Source organism: Loxodonta africana, chromosome 3 (genome assembly GCF_030014295.1).
Source record: "Loxodonta africana isolate mLoxAfr1 chromosome 3, mLoxAfr1.hap2, whole genome shotgun sequence".
Classification (NCBI taxonomy): Eukaryota; Metazoa; Chordata; class Mammalia; order Proboscidea; family Elephantidae; genus Loxodonta; species Loxodonta africana.
Genome location: NC_087344.1, coordinates 76,272,682 through 76,295,447, shown reverse-complemented (window position 1 = coordinate 76,295,447; position 22,766 = coordinate 76,272,682). Strand labels below are relative to the sequence as shown.

The 22,766-nt window shown below is 41.9% G+C and overlaps 1 protein-coding gene across 2 annotated transcripts in view; it reads left to right on the top strand.

The window, feature by feature from the left end:
* Positions 1 to 21,657, top strand: part of TRIT1 (tRNA isopentenyltransferase 1) — a 54,205-nt gene extending 32,548 nt beyond the window's left edge. Inside the window, exons 7-11 of one of the 2 annotated variants that reach the window (XM_064281779.1) lie at positions 126 to 238; positions 491 to 568; positions 3,097 to 3,206; positions 3,519 to 3,636; positions 6,061 to 21,655. In XM_064281779.1, the coding sequence (XP_064137849.1) occupies positions 126 to 238; positions 491 to 568; positions 3,097 to 3,206; positions 3,519 to 3,636; positions 6,061 to 6,230 (589 nt within the window). In that variant the 3' untranslated portion in view covers positions 6,231 to 21,655. Of the gene's footprint in view, positions 1 to 125; positions 239 to 490; positions 569 to 3,096; positions 3,207 to 3,518; positions 3,637 to 6,060 lie in introns of both variants that reach the window. The other variant, XM_064281780.1, reaches the window with a different exon arrangement.
* Positions 21,658 to 22,766: the final 1,109 nt, after the last annotated feature.

Here is a 22,766-nt window from a genome sequence, read left to right as displayed (position 1 = left end):
GGCAGTAAGTGCTCAGGATCTCAATTTCCTCATCTGTAAAATGAACTGACTCAGTTATATCATCTCAAGGCCACTGCTAGCCCTCAGATGAAATGGCTCATCTGCTGATGTTTTCCTGTTCCCAGCCAGGACTATCAACATGGTATCTTCCAGTCAATTGGCTTCAAGGAATTTCACGAGTTCCTGACCACTGAGGGAAAGTGCACACCAGAGACCAGTAACCAGCTCCTAAAGAAAGGTGTGAATTCCTTCATCTAATCTAGCCTTGGACATCCTTGGGTGGCAGAGTACCCTAACTGGTATGCTCTGAGAAAGCTGAGGCTAGAAGAGCCTCAAATGAACTTCAGTTCAGAGTTGAGATTTTTCTGTCCCCAAGTCTAAGAGTTGCTACTGTAGGCTGATTTTCTTTTCTGCTGGGCTGGGAGGGGCTGTCGTTTAGCAAGGTAAAAAGTACTTACCTAGATACTCTTACAGCTACTTTATCTTTCAGGTATTGAGGCTCTGAAACAAGTGACTAAGAGATACGCTAGGAAGCAAAACCGATGGGTTAAAAACCGTTTCTTGAGCAGTAAGTCTCTTGTGTTTACTTAACCCCTGGGTCTGTTTTCAGTAGGACTGTAGATGTCATAAGTTCACCCAGAAAATTAACTCTAAGATTTGTGACCTGACCTGGGGGAGGGTCTGTTGCATGAATGATTGTCCAGGGATATTTTTCTCATGATGTCTTAAGAAAAATTAAGTCTTTCCTTTGAGAAGTTGATCCTATGCCTTAAACAGATGGGTACTGCAAATAGGTAAGAGCAAAATAGCAACATTTTCCTCAGCAGAGGTGGTGCTCAGGGCTGGTTTTAGCTTCACGTTTGGTACCTGAACCAAATGTTCAGGGAGGCTCTCCTGATTAAAAATAGTTCTTGGGCCAGATGACCGGTATGAACAGTCTTCACCATTCTTCCGGCATCTCTTTTGTGTTCAGATACATGGTGCTTCAGGCTGCTTCACTTTAGCTTTAGTCAAACAAGCTCTGTTAAGGTAAAGGGAAGGAAATTCTCATTCATTTGACTCTGTCCTATATCCTTGGCACTAAATTTGGTGCTAGACATTTATTATTGAGTCTTTGAGGTAGATGTTGTTCTTTTCTATTTATAGATGAGGAAATGGGGACCCAGAGAGGTTGACTAACTTGCCAAAGCTAGTAAGTGGTGGAATATTGAATGTAGTCCAGCACACTTTGCCTTATGCCCCTCTTCTTGTTTCTTTTACCTGTAACTTCAGCCAGACAGTGTTAGTATTGGGCCTCAGGTGGCAAATTGCATGTTATAAGCTAAAAGAAGATTAAGCATAAGTAAAATCCCAGTTTTACTTTGTGGGCCCTTTTTAAATATGTTTGTGACTCACCCCATGTTTACCTTTTGCCATTAGTCTTGTGTTCTCAGTTACAGATAAGGACAGCCGAGGCGTCCACCTCAGAGCTGATCCCTTTGAATGTATATCCCCGATCCATGCTGTTGACCAGGAGATTGCTGAAGTTCTCTTCCAGTTCTGCTCTGCTGGAGCTCTCCAGTGTAGTTCTGGTGCCAGGAGGCTCTTTACGCCTTCTTCTACTCACCCTGTTTTTTCTGCATGTCCTGTTAGATAGGAGAAGTATTAGCATCAGATGAAATTGAAGTTCAGTACTACAGACTTCTGATGCACCCCTCCCCAGGGCTGACACTCAGTCTGAAACAAAAGACATTTTTGGTAATGATTTGGAACTTCCTCCTGTGGTAAAGCCACAACAGCCGCCATCTCTGAGGCAGGCGGGGTTGACGGTGCAGCTTGTCATAAGCCCGTTCCTTATTCGTGTGTGTGCCGGCACAGTCCTGGTGCTAGAGTGAAAGGCACAGCTGCCCTGTAAATCAGGAGCTGCCTGTGATTGGCCAGGGCTGATCTGTGGGATATGGTTCTGGCAAGAAGCCAGAGGGACTTCCCCACCCCAGCTTGGCCTTGGACCCATGCCAGAAGCAGCAGCTGGGAGCCGAGAACTTGTTGAAAGGTGCTTAGACAGGGCACAGAAGCCCAACAAAGGACTTAGAGGAGAAAGGAAAATGTAGAGTGGCCTGGAAACAGGTGCAGAGCTTAGCCAAGGCCAGGTGTGCTATGGATGTTGCCTGGACCCTCCCAGTCTCACCTTTCTGTGTGGTGGCAGGTGCAGCCCAGTCCAGTTTATGAACAATCTTATTTGTGGTTGGCGCAGTCAAAAGGCCAGCACCTGCCAGTCGTTGGCATCCTGAGGCTTTGATGTTTTTGTCCATGGGGTGATGCTCTTTGCCTGTAGGCAGCTGACTTAACCTAGCTGTGGAAGGCACGTTAGCATGTAAGCTTGGGGAGCTACCAGCAGAGACTAAACTTTTGCAAGGTGGTTGGCTCAGATGGGTCAAAGGCCTGTGGCTGTCCTCTTTGCTACCTTTAGTCTCGGTTGTATTCACCAGAGCATATTTCTTGAATCTAGGTCTGTTTCCTAAAAGAAGGGGCTCAACTAGGTCAATTCTAAAGCTGCTTTCTAGTTATTGAATTAGTGGCTCGTTGGCTGATACCATTCTATTCCCAGCCCGTCATTATCAGCATGGTATCAAGAAGTTTCATGAACGCCAGACTGCTGAAGGGATATACAAACCTGAGACTAGCGTCTGCTCCTAAGGAAACCTGTGAGCTCTCCTGTCACGGAGTGACATCACTGTTTGATGATACGGAACTTAGAACAGGCATTTAAAGCTGATAGTTTGTTTCCTCCTAGGATGTGCTGTCTTTAAATTGTAGTCCACACAGTAGTCAGTAGAGCCGTTACTCTATTCTGTGCTCCTGACTGACCTAGAAGATCCTGCACTTGCGTCTCTGGATCATACAGCTGGACTTACTGGCTTCAGACCAGCCAACCTTCTAGGTCTTTCTTGGATGGTCTGTAGCTGTTTGGTTCATGTGTCTATTTAGAGTGAATAGCATGGTCAGAATGTTTGTTTCCTTGGCCCTAGGTGTTTCCCTTGAGGATTTTGGAGTCCTGGGAGCAGAATGGTTTGAGCCTTTGAGGCTGACCTCTCAACTTTTCTTTGTCATCATTAGGACCTGGTCCCAGTGTCCCTCCGGTGTATGGCTTAGAGGTATCTGATGTCTCGAAGTGGGAGGAGTCTGTTCTTGAACCTGCTCTTGAAATCGTGCAAAGTTTTATCCAGGTGATTATTAATCATGGTACAGTCTCTTGTTTGGTTTTCAGAGAACTTTCTGTAGCTGACACCTTTGTTGCTCTGTCTGGGAACCAAGCCTTCTTTCCCATGAAATAAAGCAGAAGGGCTGGCAGCTTTTAGATCCCTGGAGGCTGTATTTCTTCTTTCACATTTAGAAAGGTTGTTGCTAAAATCTGTTCACAGCCCACCTGCTCTTTGGGATGAGAAAAATCGTGGGGAAATCCCATTCCCCTTGATATCAGAGAATGATACCCAAATCTGTTTGAATCAAATGCTTTTCTGCCCCGCTTGTTCTTTCAGGGCCATAAGCCTGCAACCGCTCCGATAAAGATGCCGTGCAGTGAAACTGAGAACAAGAGAAGTTATCATATGTGTGACCTCTGTGATCGAATTATCATTGGGGACCGAGAATGGGCAGGTACAGTCGGCAGAAAGGCACAGGGAAATCTGTAAGGGTGGGGTCACGTTGACTTCATGAAATTTAAGATCTTTGGTAGGTTGAAGGATGGAGTCTGCTTATTGTAAAGGGATGGCTAGATTCCTTTAAGAGCCTGTGCTCAAATTTCTTGGAGTCTTTCCAGAATTAGGGAGCTGTCTCTGTATTCTGAATTTCAAAGGAAGACCGTATGCCCTCCAGCTTCAGCTGGAGTAGGTGTTTTGTACTGAGAGGTCTGCAGTAACTTCCTAGAGCTCCTTTGACCTAATGATCCTGCCCTACAGAAGTTGTTTGGCCTTTCATGTTTGGAACTCAGTGGGGTGAGAAAGCATTGGAAGGGAAGCCAGGCAACTCCTCCAAGAGACACAAAGAAGCAGAAGCATAGGTGGGAGGGAGCAGGAAGTGCTGTTAAAACTCCTCCTGAATACATTCTTCAAAAGTGGTGTCTTCAGTAATTTTTAAGGCAATATGTTGAAATAGTGGTGGTGGTTAAAACTGTGATGAAAAGATGTTAAGAGAAACTGTGTGAAAGCAAGACCATCATATGTGTATGAATGGAAGGTATCCAAGGGGCTATGTCTTTACCCCCCACCAATCAAGGATCATCCCTGTCCTCAGGCATTATCTCTCTGACTTTAGAGCCTGGTTCTGCCTCTACCATGAAGCCACCTTGTACTGCCCTGTCAGATTTCTGTAGTCATCTAGTCAAAGACCAGAGAGTCCTTGCCTCTAAGCCTTGAATTTCCATCGTATTTAGAAACACGTTTATGGCTCACTCTTTTTAGGCACAGTGGGGCTTGTAGTTTACCCAGTGGCTGGAATCCTTCTGTTGAGAGTACTGTTTTGCATGGCATCCTCATAGAAGTAGATTTTTCTCCCCATACCAACCAGTAGAATGATTAGTTCTATTAACTGGTAACTGGCAAAATGAACTTAATTGTCAGAGACAGGACGACTGTGATTGCCCAAGTAGCAGAAGAAGCCTCGATTGTCATTGGCTTATGAAAGGGGAAAGAGAAAGAGAGTATCTGATTGTTTTTTCTAAAAGAAACTTAGTGGTTCAATTTGTAGACTGTCCTTTAGGGATAGCCTCAGAGAAGCAACATTTGTGAGCCTTTGTGAGCTTAGCTTGTGTAAGCCCTTCTATAGTGCCATCTGTCGAGTCCTTGCTCCCATCTCCTGCTGCCATGGAGAGCCCAGCCAGAAACCCGCTTTTTGCCTTAGGCTCTAGCTGGAGGACAAAGCTGACTTTTTTCCCAAGTTAACTTTTCTTTGATTTCTAACCTCTTCCTTCTTATTTTTGATTCATACCCCTTAGAAATGACCTATTTTTAATATGTATGCAAGAGAGTTTAATCTACTAGTCTCTCTCTTTAAAAAAAACCATAGGTATTCCCAAATGAGATTTCCTTTTAAAAGCACAAGGCAGTAAAAATGAACCTTATGAGTTAGTCAGATGGTGGGAATTGTCTTAGGGGTGAGAAATCAGAAACTAATATCAGGCGACAGAGGCCTTTCAGCTTTATTACTGCTCCTTTGGACCTTCGGATGAGGTTGGCAGAAAAGAATGCTGCTTATTACCTCTTTGGAGCATTGTGTGCTAGGAGAATGTGAACCTTGTGGGTTAGTCATTGGGTGGTCAGACCAGGAGGGGCTTCCTGGCAGCAGAGAAGAAGTGGGAAGTGCAGCTCTGGTGGTCACATCTCTGTGGGGTGGGTGCTGCGGACAGGCAGGGCATCTGTAGTCCTCCAGCGCATCTCTTTGTAATACAGATGAGGATTTGAGTTTGTAACTTTTTAACCTTGCAAGTTGAAGTGCATCTGTAACTGGAGGCCTTATACCACAGAGCCCTGATTCTGGAAAGCGGGGTCTCTTTTTGGAGCTATAGGTAAGCAGAAGAGCTTACCTGCTGTGCAACCTTGGATGAAATGTAAGACCACTTTAGCTTCAGTTTCCCCATGTACAGAATGAGCAGAATGGTACCATCCTGTAAGATTGTTGTTCGGTGATTTTCGACTCTTAGCGACCCCTTTTGACAGAGTAGAAATGCCCTATGGGGCTTCCCAGCCTGTAGTCTGTACAGGAACGGATTTCTGTGTGGTTTTGAACTGAACTGCCAACCCTTTGGTTAGGAGCCCAGCACTCAACCATTGCACCCTGCAATGTAAAATAAGCACCTAGCAGGGTGCCGGGCACTCTCAGGGGTACTAGGTAGCTCTGGCTCTCTCTAATTTGCAAGCTAGCTGGTCATACAACTTACTCCTCCCCTAAAAATGCGAAGCAGCTGTACCAATACATGTGTTGATCTTGTTATTGTTAAAAGGATTGTGTAGTTAATTTTATTTGCCTCTAGGACTAATTCAGGAAAATCCTAATGAGTTTCTTGTTTTGTTTTTATTTTACCAGCACATATGAAATCCAAATCCCACTTGTACCAGCTGAAGAAAAGAAGCAGATTGGACTCAGATGCCCTCACCACCTTAGGAAGTCAGAGTATTTCCCGAGAGCATGACAAAGAGCTTAAAGAGAAGGGATCCTCAGAGCAAAATGATCAAGAGCTGAAGTCCAGCATTTAAGAGACATGTCCAGTGCCTTTGCAAAGGTGGAGGGGATCCACTTCAGAAGGGAGAGGTACGCGTGTCTCCCAGTCTGGGCTGAGCAGTGCTACACGGAAAACTACCACCATTTTCTTCCATTCAGATGGTGTGGTTTTAAAGTCTCATGTTCTCTGTCATGGGGACAGCAGGTGCTTGTCAGCTTCTTTTGTGATTGATGTGTCTGGTAATGATGTAGTTCTGGAAAGGATTTTTTTTTTTCTTTGAATCTTAAAGGTTTTATTTTTAAAAGAGGCATAGATTGCACTTTTTTACACTTGAGGATTTTTTCAGTGGTGAATATCAGGATTCACTGCATCCCTAAAAGAAGTTTTATGTCCCTGGCTTTGGCTAAAAATACCAAATTTCCAGACACTTTTATAGGTGACTGAAGTATTGTGAGCTACACATCAGGAGTTCTGGATTTGAGTGAATGGCAGGAAAGATCCAGCCCCCGTGAGATGATTAAGTGAACCAAAGTAGTTCTTGGAATTTCTACAGAAAAGTCAGGACTCAGACCAAGGCGATTGTGGACATGGGGCTTGAGGACTAAAGACTTTGAAATTTGTTCAACAGTTCCTGTGTGATAATCACTATCACAACGATCTATTGAGTAAAGAATCTATATTTTTATTGAAAGTTAAATAAAGGAAAAGTTTATAAGAGCCTGTTCGGTCATATATATATATCTCCATGTATGGTTTATACATAATGTGGTCTGTTGTCAATACGATAGCCTTTTCTCAAATTTTACATCTTCATATGTAAATATGTGTTTGTTGAGCACCTAGTATATTTCTGAAAGATATCCGAAGAGGGGTTTTATTAGAGATTTGGTTATTTCCAGTTGAAGTCCTTTTTCTGGAGTGTCCTGAATTGCCAGCAGTGTTAAGTATATTTTATGTGTTCAGAATCTACTATATGAGAGGCCCTGGTCCAGGCTAGAGGGAATACAGAGCTGAATGAGATGTGGTTCTTACCTTCAGGGAGTTTGTAAATATTGTATTTATACACAACTAGTCTAGGTAAGAGAGTATCAAAGGCCCTAAGAGCTGTGTAGAATTTTACTTTGGAGGGGAGGGGGAAGGGTCATGGCAGAAGGAACGTTTCTGGTGGACCTTTAATTAAGAAGAATTCTTGGTAAATGTATTGTCACCTATTCATAAAAGACTGCATAGAGGAGAAGGTAGAGTAAATGAACCATCTAACTAGATGGACCTTTTTAAAGGTGTTAAATTCCAGAGGCTTGCCCACCTTTAACTGATTTGAACCCCAAGAATAAATTTATTCTCTAGTCAAAGAAGGGATTATCGTTGTATCCACCCTATCTTGTCCTTTACGTTAAACATGGTATAATTTTTGTAATCAGTGTATTAACTTCTTGAGGAGGAGCTCCAATGAGCTCCAAAAGTCACATCTTCTACTGGGAGTGGAGATAAGCACTACAGCGAGCCAGGCGGTACCAAGCGTTTCATACACAGGATCTTCTCACACAGCCCTTGGAGGGAGATGGGGAAACTGAGACTAAGCAGAGCAGTACAGCTAGTAAGTGGCAGACTGGAATTAAGGTGAGGCCAGTAGACATAAGAGCTGGAGGTGACTGTTTTTAGGGAGGAACCTTAGTCACTCAAGTTGCTTAATATGTTTCAAAGCTTTAAAAAAAAAAAAAAGCTTCAGTGGATGAGCAGGAAAAACCCGTTTTAATAATCCTACCTCAAAAAGCCTTTAATCCTTTCATCTGAAATACCTGGAGCAGCAGCTTCTCATTGAAGTCATTGCATCTCCATGGCAATTTAGAAATCAGGAATTCTTTGCAAAAAAAATCAAAGTGCCCAATATTTATGATGTGCCTACTATGTTCAAGGCACTGTGGTTGTGCCCACTGCCCCTATTCTTAGAAACTGTAAATTCAACAAGATTTAATTCCTTCACCAGCAGCAGAGAGGCTTAGGAAGGCAGAGAGCCCTCACTAGAAATCTCCTTGGTGCTCTGGTCTCAGGCATTGCCCTGATACAGATTTTTCCCTTCTGCCTGCAGTCCTTTGAATGACTTTGCTGTTGAGTGTAGGGAAGGGAAGTAGTTCTGCCTAGTGATTGTCATAAATGTAGAGCTGGAAGGGTCCTCAGCCCCTTCTTGTTCAGATGGAGAAACTGGGCCCCAAAACATGAATGTTCCACAGTCTCAGAGCAAGTTGTGGCAAAGTCACGACAAACCTCAGCTCTCCCTCTCACTTGACTACTAAACACCATACAAATCTCATTCATTCAAGAGCTGGGAAGGACCATAGGGACCAGATTTGTGCTCTTTGCTCAGCCTGGATTGAGGATGAGGAATGTTATTTTGCATCATCTGGGCTCAGCTAATGCCCAGACAAGCAGGAGCCCTTCAGTCCAGGTGCCGGGAGTCTCCAGTCCATCATACCAGCAGCGCTATTGCAACGACTTTGGTAACTAATTCCAACACTCAGGAAGCTTTTAGGTTCATCTACCTCTGTCAGTGAACATCTTGACTAGGCTTTAGATACTTCGTATAGTTCAGAGTATATAACTTTAAGTGGGTAGGACATACTTTGATTCTGAAAAGAGAACTATATTCTTAGTCTTAAAAATATTTTGTTTGAATTCTAGGGCTAAGCAAGAGAACAGCTCCATCTCTATAGTCCAGGTATGTGGTTTGAGCCTCTGTAACACTCAGTAATTATTTGTACTCTTAGCCTCAGTTCCACATTATACAAAGAAGATTTTTCTGCTTAGAACAGACAACACAGCATTAAGAACATGTACACATTAGAAAGCAAGCTAGAAGCAAATATTTGGTGAATTAATTGAATGAATGAATAAAAGCTTAGAACAGTCTCTATATCCCTTTAACCAGGATGAAGAAATCTTGGGATAGTAGGCACAGGAAGGAATTTCATTATTTGATTATCACCTACTTGGGTGGTTAGGCCTGTTTTCTAAAAAGGTGGCTAACTGGTCTTTTTAAAAGCTGTTCTGAATACGTACAGAGAAGGCTGCGTGGTTGTATTAGGGCAAAAGGCTAAGCTACTGTAACAGAGACTCAGCAGTACAGTGGCTTGAAGAAAAAATAGTTTTCTTTCTCACATAATAGCTCTGAGGGGAGTTGACATTTTTGAAGTGAGCTGTACAGGGCAGTGGGCCAGCTCTGCTCCAAGCAGTCATTCGGGGACATAGGATCCGTATATCACGTTGCATGCTTCTTCATCCTCTGGGGCATTGTTATCACCTACATGGCTGAAGCTGGGTCATCACTCTAGTTCCAGCCAATGGGAAGGGGGAAAAACATGGAGGAAGCACACCCATTGCCTAAAGCCTAGACCCTGCCATGGCACGCTTGGGAGAAGTTAGTCATATGGCCACACCTCCCAAGGGAGGCTGAGAAATGTAGTCCAGCCATGTGCCAAGAAAGACTGGGAGAACAGATTTTGGTGGACAGTTTGCAGCCTGCACATCATGGAACGGGCATTGGATTGGAAACCAGAAGACCTGGGTTCTAGTCCAGGCTCGTTTAACTAATTAGCTCTTTAGTTTACCAGGAGCAAATCTTTCTATTTACCCATCTGTGAAATTATTGAGTTGTATGAACTGACCTCTGAGATATTTCAAAAAGTAAAGCTTGACAAAATCTTGGCTGGTGGGATAAAGTATTACATGGAACATGAGCCACTGGCTAATACTGAGAATGGTGAGGAGGAAAGATGGAAGGTGTTTTGGTGGCCTTGTTGAATAATTTAACTAATGACTAACTTCTTTTTATGTGAAAAAAGTAACTCCTGTTGTACTTGCAGTTGAATACTTCCTCCCTGTCCTACATACCAGCTGTGTGACCTTGGGAAAATTGCTTAAGCAGCCTGAATTTCTCATATAAAATGGAGTTATTACCTCCATTACAGGGGACATCAGGGTTGAGTGAGGGCCTTTTCCAAACAGTATATTGTTTGGCACTTCAGTGCCGGTAAACAGTAGGTATAAATTGGCTTTATTCGTTTCATTGGGGAGAAATTGCTAATGCTACTGAAGTGTTGGTTTATGGTATGGTGTCAGTTCTCCAAAGTTGTCAAGCGAGCTCCAGCTCATAACTGACACAGAAGAGTAACTGATCGTTTCCCCAGAAACAATGAGTGAGATTAAAACGTGCTAATAGTTAAAAATGTTGCCTCAGGCTTTATCTTCACCCAGCTAAGCTTCAGCTATTCTTTAAAAAAAAAATTTTTTTTTTTAATGTATATGATTTCTTTCATAGATCAGCTCATTTTCTTGAACCGTTTTCATTGCCTGAAATGCTTTTTCCCCTACTTTTCACCTAGTGAGCGCCTGCATATCCTTAAAGGCCCAGATCCCATGTCTTCTTGGAATAAACTTCCTTGGCTCTTCCAGGGAGGCTTAGTTTCTCCTTCCTATATATTCCCATACCAGTTCATATTAGCAACTACTTACATAGCACTATGGGCTGGGCACTGTTGTAAGTACTTTACATGTGTTAACTCATTAAATCCTCACAGCAGCCCCATGAGGTGGTGTAGTCATTGTTGTTATTAGCTCTATTTTACAAATGAGAAAACTGAGTAGAGCAAGCTGGGATTTGAAACCAGGTGTGTGGCTCCAGAGTCTATGGTCTTATCCACTATACTGTTAGTGCTTCCTTACTCTGTATAGCACATACACCTGTAACTATTTCTTGCCCCTTGGGAGAACAAATTCTGCCAGTACGTTAATCCTATTTAAGGTTAGTGTGGGCCATGTAGTGGACACCCAATAGATGGGGGATAATTACCAGAAAAGCAAATCTCGTGAGTCTAAATATCAGCCCGGCTCCTCTTTATTAAGTGTTTGCTATGTGTCAGAATCAAAACAAACGTACAAGGTATTTTATTATCCCCATTTTCTAAATAAGCAAACATTCAGAGTTTAATTAACAGTGGCTGGCACAGAGTAGCTATAAATATTTGCTGAGCACTAGAAAGAAAGCTCTGTGAGGGCAGGGATTTTTGGCCATTGTTCACTGTTTTATTCCTGGCACCTAGAAGGAGGCTGCTTGTGTGAAAGGCACTCAGTAAACATTTGTTGAGTTAGGATTTGAAGCCAAGTTGGGCCGGCTCCAAACCCGTGCTGTAACCACTGTGTTATATTTCTCCAAGAGGATTCCTTTAGGGTTTTTACTTTACAGCTACTTCTAAGAAGGAATCAAGACAAGAAAAAAGCAAAAGAGATTTCTTAAGAACTAAATCTTCTACTAAGATGTTTATATTAGTTAAGACTCATGGTTACAAGTGACAACAGCTCGACTCTAATAAACAAAAAGATGAAGTTATGATACAGTTACTGAGGTGTCTCGTCAAACTCAAGGGCAAGAAAACATCTAGGCCCCAGGAACTATTGGCACTACCTAATCTTATGCTGTGGAGCCTTTCTGTCTTTCTCTGAACATCAACTCATCCTCTCACTGCAAACAGGCTTTCTCTACATGGTAGGAAACAGGGTTGCCAGTAGCTCCTAAACTTTACTTCTTACAGCTTTGACAACTGGAGAAAAATTGTGCTGTTTTCTCTGGTTCTACGTTGAAAAGTCTCAGGGATTCATTAGTCCAGCTTGGGTCGAGTGCCTGTTCCAAGGCTGAGGATGGACTCTTGAAGGAGTAGGGTAGTTCCTGTGGAAACCAAATGGATGGAGTGGAGGTGATGTGATTTCCAGAAGAAGGGTGTGGGGGTTGGTGGGAAGGAAGGGCATGGTGGATAGACAAAGCAGTGGGTATCCACTGTAGAGTTACTGCCTTGCAATCAGTAAGACAATTTGTTTTTCCAGCAGCAGGGGTGAGCTTATGCTAAATCCAAATTCCACCTGGGTAACGTGCCATTATCTTCATCATCCGGTATCTGTAGTAGTCACTCCTTACAAATTTACACTTCAGTATGGTTTTGACAGAGTTATGTATCTCATTAGTCCTTTCGAAGAGCCTTTGAAGTAGGCTTTACAAACGAAGAAACACAGTATTTAAGTGGCTTACATATAGTCGGCATTAGTTCAGTTGTAAGGGACTAAAAGTCAGTTTGAACTAATTTAGCCATAACCGAGGATTTACTGGCTCATGGAATCCAAGGTAGAGTTCAGCGAACACCCTAGCCCCTCCCAAAGGGCAGGCAGAGTGCAGCTGGGCCTCAGGAACAGCTGCCCCCGGGGACTCAGACACTGCCAGCACTGTATCTGCCCTCGTTTGTTTTTCTCTGCATGCTGCCTTCACTTTTTTCTCCATACAAATCAGATTTCTTTAAATGATCCTTGGAATTCTCCACACCTAGCATCTTATAGCTTTTCTCCACTGCAAAGAAGTGGACCCTGAGTCCCAATTTCAAAAAATCTCAGGAAAGGGCTCTACTCAGCTGAATTCTATTGTCCACCTCTGGATTGAGCAGCTACAGCCAGGAGAGCCAGTCATCCAAGAACATGGCAGCTCCCTGTTGAGCTGTATGACTGGAATGGAGCTGGGAGGGGAAACAGTTTCCAGAAAGGGATTGGGGATGGGGTTGGTTCTGAGTAGACCAAACAGTAGGTGTTCACAGCAGTGACACAGAGCAAGTAAGTGGCCGATGAGGAGACAAGCCCAATTCTTCTGACTACAATTCTGTAGTACATACTAACAACTGAGTACTTCCCGTACAAAATGAAGGCCCTATCTATGCACGGATCCTGGGATGGTGCATTGTCAGGTATGAGGTTGGGTTCAGCCTTTGAGTCACCAGAAGTGGGATGATGAGTGTCTTAGGCTGCTTAGGCTGGGTTCTTTAGGGAAGCAAAACCAGTGAGCGTGTGTGTGTGTGTGTGTACTCACAAACCAAAAAACCAAGCCCATTGTCCTCTAGTCAATTCCAACTCATAGCGGCCCTATAAGACAGAGTAGAACTGCCCCATGGAGTTTCCAAGGAGCAGCTAATGGATTCAAACTGCCGACCTTTTGGTTTGCAGCTGTAGCTCTTAACCATATATATATATAGAGAGAGCTTTATCTCAAGGAGATGGGTCATGCAGTTGTACAGGCTGGCAGGTCCCAAGTCAATGGGTCAGGCATCAGGCTTGAGGCTTCTGAAACATGTAGCTGCAGGGGCTGATGAACCCAAGATCCACAGGTCACACAGCAGGCTGCTGGCTCATGGCTGCAAAAGCTGACGAATCCAATACCAGCAGGTAAGACAGCAGGCAGCTGGACCAAGTCCCAAGAACTGGAGATTTGATGCTAAAGAGCTGAATGCAGGATCCAGAGCAGAGCAAAAGCCAGAAGGCTTTGCCAGAAAGTCTGCGTATATTGGGTGCAGGCCACACCCCCAAGGAAACTCCCTTTCAACTGATTGCCTACTCATAGCAGATCTCACCATAGAGGTGATTACATTATATCAGATCTCATCATGGAGGTGATTACATCATTATACTATAGCCAAACTACTTCATAACTGCCAAGCCACTGAGAATCGTGGCCCAGCCAAGTTAACACACAACCTTAATGATCACAATGAGCTACCTAAAAGCAAAACTTAAAATCATTTGGACCTCAGTGTCCTGTTACAGCTTCCTTGCTGATATCAAGGAGATTGAGGGGGAAGACCTTTATATAAATGTTATTTGTGGATTCAAAACTGTCTCTATGTCCTGCTAGATGTGCATAATGAGGCAGGAGGCAGAGTTGCTTGGAAACCAGTAGGCTCTTGACATAGACAGCAGTGCCAGCCCCTCCTGCCCCTTAACTTTCACAGTTAGAATCTTCAAGTGCTTTTCAGACACTATCTTCTTGATAGTGACACCAGTACCATTCATTTGTTTAAAATGTCAGCATGTAAAGGTGTAGAGAATTCAGTGATCATCTGGTTCAGGTATTTTCAAACTTGTTTTAGCTGTGGAATTTTTTTTTCTCCCCCCAAATAAAACCTTAACATGAACCCTAATATATAGATCAAAGCAGAGCATCTTGGGGTCTGGGTGGAGTACATAGGTCATCTGGTCTCTCTAATGTGATCTCCTCCCCTGTGGGATGCCTTTTGAAAACAGCTGATCTTGATTACCCAGTAAAACCCAGTGCCCTGGAGTCGATTCCGACTCATAGCGACCCTATAGGATGAAGTAGAACTGCCCCATGGAGTTTCCAAGGAGTGCCTGGCGGATTCAAACTGCTGACCCTTTGGTTAGCAGCCGTAGCACTTAACCACTACGCCACCAGGGTTTCTTTTCTTGATTAGCCACTTCATTTGACAGATGGAGAAATTGAGGCCCAGAGAGGTTAAACGAGTCACAGCAACACAGCAGCAGAGCTGAGACTAGAACCCTGCTCTCCTGTCTCAGGAGTATGTTACTTCACCTACCTATTTTGAATGAGCACTCCAACGAAGTAGCTTTATTTTTCTTTAGATACATAGAAAATCGAAGTTGACTAAGGCAAGAAGAAGACTTTGGGAACCCAATCTAACAAATACGTAAGAGTTTTGTAATTAGGGATGTCTGTTTATTAACTTATTAAACAGACTACTTACTATCCACTATTCTAGGTGATAAAGATTTATCAGTGAACAAGACAGTTCTTGTGTTTAAGTCTTCTAGGCTACTTCAGTGTATGTGATAAGTGGTAAAATAGAGGTGTTAGGGGAACACCCATGATTGTACCAGACCTAGTCCAGAGGAGTCAGGGAAGGCTTTCCCGAAGAAGTAGCATCTAAGAAAACGCCAGAAAGCATAATGGGAGTAAGACAAGTAGGGAAGTGGTAGGAGAAAAGCCTGGAGAGGTCCGTTGGCCCTTGGCTGTAGAGGACCCTGTAAACCATTAGAGGACTTCACCCTGATCCTGAGATAATGTCAGATGTGTGTACTAGAGAAATCACTGGTGCAACACAATGAATTGGTTAGGGACAGCCTAGAGGCTGGGGGACAGTTAAGGTATTTAGCAGGTAGAATGTAATTTCTAAGATTTGGTTGATTAAATGTTGGTGAAAGAAGAGTTCAAGAAGAATGAGCTTCAGTAGGGCGTTTCCAGATAAACAGAAGTTTAAGAAATTTATTTATAAAAACCAAAATTACAAGAAATACGGAATTTATAAAAACCAAAATTACAAGAAATACTAAAGGGAGTCCTCCAGTTAGAAAATCAGTAACATCAGATAACAACCCAAGACTAGAACACAGGACAGAACAATCAGATATCAACCCAGATAGGGAAGTCACAAAAATAAAGCTAAAATGCTGAAAATAGGGAAACAGAAGCATCGATATATAAAAGATGACAACATTAAAACAAAAAAGAGGGACTAAAAATGTCATAGATCTGTAATGTGGAGAGGAAGTCAAGGCGATATAAAGAAATAAAAGATTGGCTTAAACTTAGAAAAATAGGAGTAAATATTAAGGTAACCACAAGGGAAATTAACAATCCTACACATTAAAACAAAAAACATAAAGACTCAACAAATACAAAATCAATGACAATGAAAAGAAAACACATAAAAACTGCTCAGCACAGAAAATTAAGTGGAACAAAGAAACTGTCAACAACACACACACAAAAAAAGACATCAAAATGACAGCACTAACTTCATACCTATCAATAACTATGCTGAATGTAAATGGACTGACTGCACCAATAAAGGGAGAGTGGCAGAATGGATTAAAAAAACAATATTTATCTATATGCTGCTTACAAGAGACACTCCTTAGACTTAAAGACACAAACAAAAACTCAAAGGATGGGAAAAAACATACCAAGCAAACAACAGTCAAAAAAGAGCAGAAGTGGCAATATTAATTTCTGATGAAATAGACTTTAAATCCACCACAAAGGATAAACCCAACAAACAAAAAAGGACACTATATAATGATTAAAGCATCAATACACCTGGAAGACATAACCATAATAAATATTTATGCACCCAATGACAGGGCTCCAAAATACATAAAACAAACTCTAATAGCATTGAAAAGAGAGACAGCTCCACAACAATAGGTGACTTCAACACACCACTTTTGGTGAAAGAACATCCAGAAAAAAAAAAGACTCGGCGCCACTGAGGCAATTCCAACTCATAGTAACCCAATAGGACAGAGTAGAACTGCCCCATACAGTTTCCAAGGAGCACCTGGTGGATTCAAACTGTCCACCTTTCGGGCAGCAGCTGTATCTCTTAACCAGTATGCCACCAGGGTTGCCAAACATCCAGAAAGAAGCTCAGTAAAGACACGGAAGATCTAAGTGCCACAATCAACCAACTTGACCTCATAGACATATACAGAACATTCCACCCAACAGCAGCCAAGTGTACTTTCTTTTCCAACGCACATGGAACATGCTCCAGAATAGACCACATATTAGGCCATAAAGCAAGCCTTAACAGAATCCAAAGCATTGAAATACTACAAAGTATCTTTTCTGACCATACAGCCATAAAAGTAGAAATCAGTAACAGAAAACACAAGAAAAAAAAATCAAACACATGGAAACTGAACAACAACTTGCTGAAAAACTACTGGGTTATAGAAGAAATTAAGGACAGAGTAAAGAAATTCACAGAATCAAACAAAACACAAACTACCAGAACCTTTGAGACATAGCAAAAGCAGTATTCAGAGGTCAATTTATAGCAATAAATGCACACATCCAAAAAGAAGAAAGGGCCCAAATCAAAGCATTAACCCTACAGCTCAAACAAATAGAAAGAGAGCAGCAAAAGAAACCCTTGGATACAAGAAGAAAGCAAATAATAAAAATTAGAGCAGAATTAAATGAAACAGAAAATAAAAAAAGCTAAGAAGACCAAAAGCTTGTTCTTTGAAAACATCAATGAAATCGATAAACCCTTGGCCAAACTGACTGAAGAAAAACAGGAGAGGAAGCAAATAACCCAAATAAGAAATGAGTGGGCAATATCACCACAGATCCAACTGAAATTGAAAGAATCGTAACAGAATACTATGAAAAATTGTACTCAACAACAAATTTGAAAGCCTAGAGGAAATGGACAAATCTCTAGAAATACTACCTACCTAAACTAAAACAGGGGTGAGCAGCTAAATAAACTTATAACAAAAGAAGAGATTAAAAAAGTAATTTAAAAAATCCCAACCAAAAAAAAAGAACCCTGGCCCTGATGGCTTCACTGGAGAATTCTACCAAACTTCCAGAGAAGAGTTAACACCACTACTACTAAAGGTATTTCAGAGCATAGAAAAGGATGGAATACTTCCAAACTCAGTCTATGAAGCCAGCATAACCCTGATACCAAAACCAGGTGAAGCACCACAAAAAAAGAAAATTACAGACCTATATCCCTCATGAACATGGATGCAAAAATCCTCAACAAAATTCTAGCCAATAGAATTCAACAACATATCAAAAAAATAATACACCATGACCAAGGATTCATACCAGGTATGCAGGGATGGTTCAGCATTAGAAAAACAATCCATGTTATCCATCACATAAAACAAAAGACAAGAACCACATGATCTTACCAATTGACAAACTGCATTCGACAAAGTCCAACATCCATTCATGATAAAAAAAACTCTCAGCAAAATAGGACTAGAAGGGAAATTCCTCAACATAATAGAGGGCATTTACACAAAGCCAATAGCCAACATCATCTAAATGGAGAGAGTCTGAAACCATTCCTCTTGAGAATAGGAACCAGACAAGGATGACCTTTATCACCACTCTTATTCAACATTGTGCTGGAGGTCCTAGCCAGAGCAATTAGGCTAGAAAAAGAAATAAAGGGCATCCAAATTGGTAAGGAAGAAGTAAAAGTATCTCTATTTGCAGATGATGTGATCTTACACACACAAAACCCCAAAGAATTCACAGGAAAGCTACTGAAACTAATAGAAGATTTCAACAAAGTGTCAGGATACAAGATAAACATACGAAAATCAGGTGGATTCCTCTACACCAACAAAGAGAACAATAGTCCCCAGAGTACTTCCGGAATGAATCTAACCAGAGACATAGAAGACATATACAAAGAAAACTACAAGACACTACTGCAGGAAACCGAAAGAGACCTACATAAATGGGAAAACATACCTTGCTCATGGATAGGAAAGGTCAACGTTGTGAAAATATCTGTTCTACCAAAAGCGATCTGCAGATACAATGCAATCCCGATCCAAATTCTAATGGCATTTCTTAACAAGATGGAGAAACAAATCACCAATTTCATATGGAAAGGGAAGAGGCCCGGAATAAGTAAAGCATTACTGAAGAAGAACAAAATGGGAGGTCTCACTCTATGTGATTTTAGAACCTATTATACTGCCAAGGTAGTCAGAATAGCCTGGCTCTGGTACAACAACAGATACACAAACCAATGGAACAGAATTGAGAATCCAGACATAAATTCATCTACCTATGAGCAGCTGATATTTGACAAAGGCCCAAAGTCCATTAATTTGGGAAATGACAGTCTCTTTAACAAATGGTGCTGGCATAAATGGCTACCCATCTGCAAAAAAATGAAACAAGACCAATACTTCACACCACACACAAAAACTAACTCAAAATGGATAAGAGACCTAAATATAAAATCTAAAACGATAAAGATCATGGAAGAAAAAATAGGGACAACGCTAGGAGCCCTAATACATGGCATAAATAGAATACAAAATATTACTAACAATGAAGAAACACCAGAAGAGAAACTAGATAACTGGGAGCTCCTAAAAATGAAACACACTCATCCAAAGACTTCACCAGAAGAGTAAAAAGATTACCTACACACTGGGAAAAATTTTTTGGCTATGACAAATCTGATCAGCATCTAATCTCTAAATCTACAAGATACTGCAAAACCTCAACAACAAAAAGACAAATAACCCAATTGAAAAATGGGCAAAGGATATGAACAGGCACTTCACCAAAGAAGACATTCAGGCTGCTACCAGACATATGAGGAAATGCTCACAATCGTTAGCCATTAGAGAAATGCAGACCAAAACTACAATGAGGTACCATCTCACCCCAACAAGGCTAGCATTAATCCAAAAAACACAAAATAATAAATGTTGGAGAGGTTGTGGAGAGACTGGAACACTTAATACAGTGCTGGTGGGAACCACTTTGGAAATTTATTTGGAGCTTCCTTATATAGCTAGAAATAGAAATACCGTAGGGTTCAGCAATCGCACTCCTTGGGATATATCCTACAGAAATAAGAGCCATTACATGAATAGATACATGCACACCCATGTTCATTGCAGCACTGTTCACAATAGCAAAAAGATGGAAACAACCTAGGTGCCCATCAACGAAGGAACAGATAAATTATGGTATATTCTTCACTTTCAGATAAAATATGGTATATTCAATACTAAGCAACGATAAAGAATAACAATGAATCTTCAAAACATAACGGATGAATTTGAAAGGCATTATGCTGGGTGAAATTAGTCACAAAAGGACGAATATTATATGAGACTACTATTATAAGAACTCAAGAAAAGGTTTAAACACAGAAGAAAACATTCTTTGATGGTTATGAGCGTGGGGAGAGAGGAATAGGGATATTCACTAACTAGATAGTAGAAAAGAATTATCTTAGGTGAAGGGAAGGACAACACACAATACAGGGAAGTCAGCACAACCGGACTAAACCAAAACCCAAGAAGTTTCCTGAATATAACCAAACACTGTGAGGGACAGAGTAGCAGGAGCGGGGATCTGGGGACCATGGTTTCAGGGGACATCTAGGTCAACTGGCATAACAAAGTTTATTAAAAAAATGTTCTGCATCCCATTTTGGTGAGTGGTGCCCGGGGTATTAAAAGCTAGCACATGGCCATCATTGGTTCCAACCCATCTGGTACAAAGGAGAACGAAGAACACCAAAGACACAAGGTAAATATTAGCCTAAGAGACAAAAGGGCCACATAAACCAGAGACTTCATCAGCCTGAGACCAGAAGAACTAGATGGTGCCCAGCTACCATCAGTGACCGCCCTGATAGGGAACACAACAGAGACCTCCTGACGGAGTAGGATTAAAGTGGGGTGCAGAACTCAATTCTAGTGAAAAGACCAGACTTAATGGTCTGACTGAGACCGGAAGGACTCTGGAAGACATGGCCTCCAGACTCTGTTAGCCCCAAACTGAAACCATTCCCGAAGCCAACTCTTCAGACAAAGACTAGACTGGACTTTGTTGTTGTTAGGTGCCATCGAGCTGGTTCCGACTCATAGCAGCCCTATGCATAACAGAACGAAACACTGCCAGGTCCTGCGCCATCCTTACAACCATTGTTATACTTGAGCTCATTGTTGCAGCCACTGTGTCAATCCACCTCGTTCAGAGTCTTCCTCTTTTTCGCTGACCCTCTATTTTACCAAGCACGACGTGCTTCTCCAGGGACTGATCCCTCCTAACAACACGTTCAAAGTATGTAAGACGCAGTCTCACCATCCTTGCCTCTAAGGAGCATTCTGGCCGCACTTCTTCCAAGACAGATTTGTTCGTTCTTTTGGCAGTCCATGGTATATTCAATATGCTTCGGCTTCGCCAACACCACAATTCAAAACCGTCAACTCTTCTTCGGTCCTCCTTATTCATTGTCCAGCTTTCACATGCATATGATGCGATTGAAAGTACCATGGCTTGGATCAGGCGAACCTTAGTCTTCAGAATGACGTCTTTGCTCTTCAACACTTTGAAGAGGTCCTTTGCAGCAGATTTGCCCGATGCAGTGCGTCTTTTGATTTCTGGACTGCTGCTTCCATGGCTGTTGATTGTGGATTCAAGTAAAATGAAACCCTGGACAACTTCAATCTTTTCTCCATTTACCATGATGTTGCTTATTGGTCCAGTTGTGAGGATTTTTGTTTTCTTTATGTTGAGGTGTAATCCATACTGAAGGCTGTGGCCTTTGATCTTCATTAGTAAGTGCTTCAGGTCCTCTTCACTTTCAGCAAGCAAGATCGTGTCATCTGCATAACGCAGGTTGTTAATGAGTCTTCCTCCAATCCTGATGCCCCGTTCTTCTTCATATAGTCCAGCTTCTCAGATTATTTGTTCAGCATACAGATTAAATAGGTATGGTGAAAGAATAGAACTCTGACGCACACCTTTCCTGACTTTAAACCAATCAGTATCCCCTTGTTCTGTCCAAACAACTGCCTCTTCATCTATATAAAGGTTCCTCGTGAGCACAATTAAGTGTTCTGGAATTCCCATTCTTCGCAGTGTTATCCATAGTTTGTTATGATCCACACAGTTGAATGCCTTTGCATAGTCCATAAAACACAGGTAAACATCCTTCTGGTCTTCTCTGCTTTCAGCCAGCATCCATCTGACATCAGCAATGATATCCCTGGTTCCACGTCCTCTTCTGAAACTGGCCTGAATTTCTGGCAGTTCCCTGTCGATATACTGCTACAGCCGCTTTTGAATGATCTTCAGCAAAATTTTGCTTGCATGTGATATCAGTGATATTTTTCTATAATTTCCACATTCGGTTGGATCACCTTTCTTGGGAATAGGCATAAATATGGATCTTTTCCAGTCACTTGCCCAGGAAGCTGTCTTCCATATTTCTTGGCATAGATGAGTGATCACCTCCAGCACTGCACCTGTTTGTTGAAACATCTCAATTAATACTCGATCAGTTCCTGGAGCCTTGTTTTTCGCCAGTGCCTTCAGAGCAGCTTGGACTTCTTCCTTCAGTACCATCGGTTCCTGATCATATGCCACCTCTTGAAATGGTTGAATATTGAGTAATTCTTTTTGGTATAATGACTCTGTGTATTCTTTGCATCTTCTTTTGATGTTTCCTGCGTCGTTTAAGATTTTCCCCATGGAATCCTTCACTATTGCAATGCGAGGCTTGAATTTTTTCTTCAGTTCTTTCAGCTTGAGAAACACCGAGCGTGTTCTTTCCTTTTGGTTTTCCATCTCCAGCTCTTTGCACATGTCATTATAATACTTTACTTTGTCTTCTTGAGACGCCCTTTGAAATCTTCTGTTCAGTTCTTTTACTTCATCATTTCTTCCTTTTGCTTTAGCTGCTCGACGCTCAAGAGCAAGTTTCAGAGTCTCCTCTGACAACCATCTTGGTCTTTTCTTTCTTTCCTGTCTTTTCAGTGACTTCTTGCTTTCTTCATGTATGATGTCCTTGATGTCATTCCACAACTCGTCTGGTCTTCGGTCACCAGTGTTCAATGCGTCAAATCTGTTCTTCAGATGGTTTCTAAATTGAGGTGGGATATACTCAAGGTCATATTTTGGCTCTCGTGGACTTGCTCTGCTTTTCTTCAGTTTCAACTTGAACTTGCATATAAGCAATTGACGGTCTGTTCCACAGTCGGCCCCGGCCTTGTTCTGACTGACGATATTGAGCTTTTCCATCGTCTCTTTCCACAGATGTAGTCAATTTGATTTCTGTGTGTTCCAGTTGGCGAGGTCCACGTGTATAGTCGCCATTTATGTTGGTGAAAGAAGATATTTGTGATGAAGAAGTCGTTGGTCTTGCAAAATTCTGTCATTTGA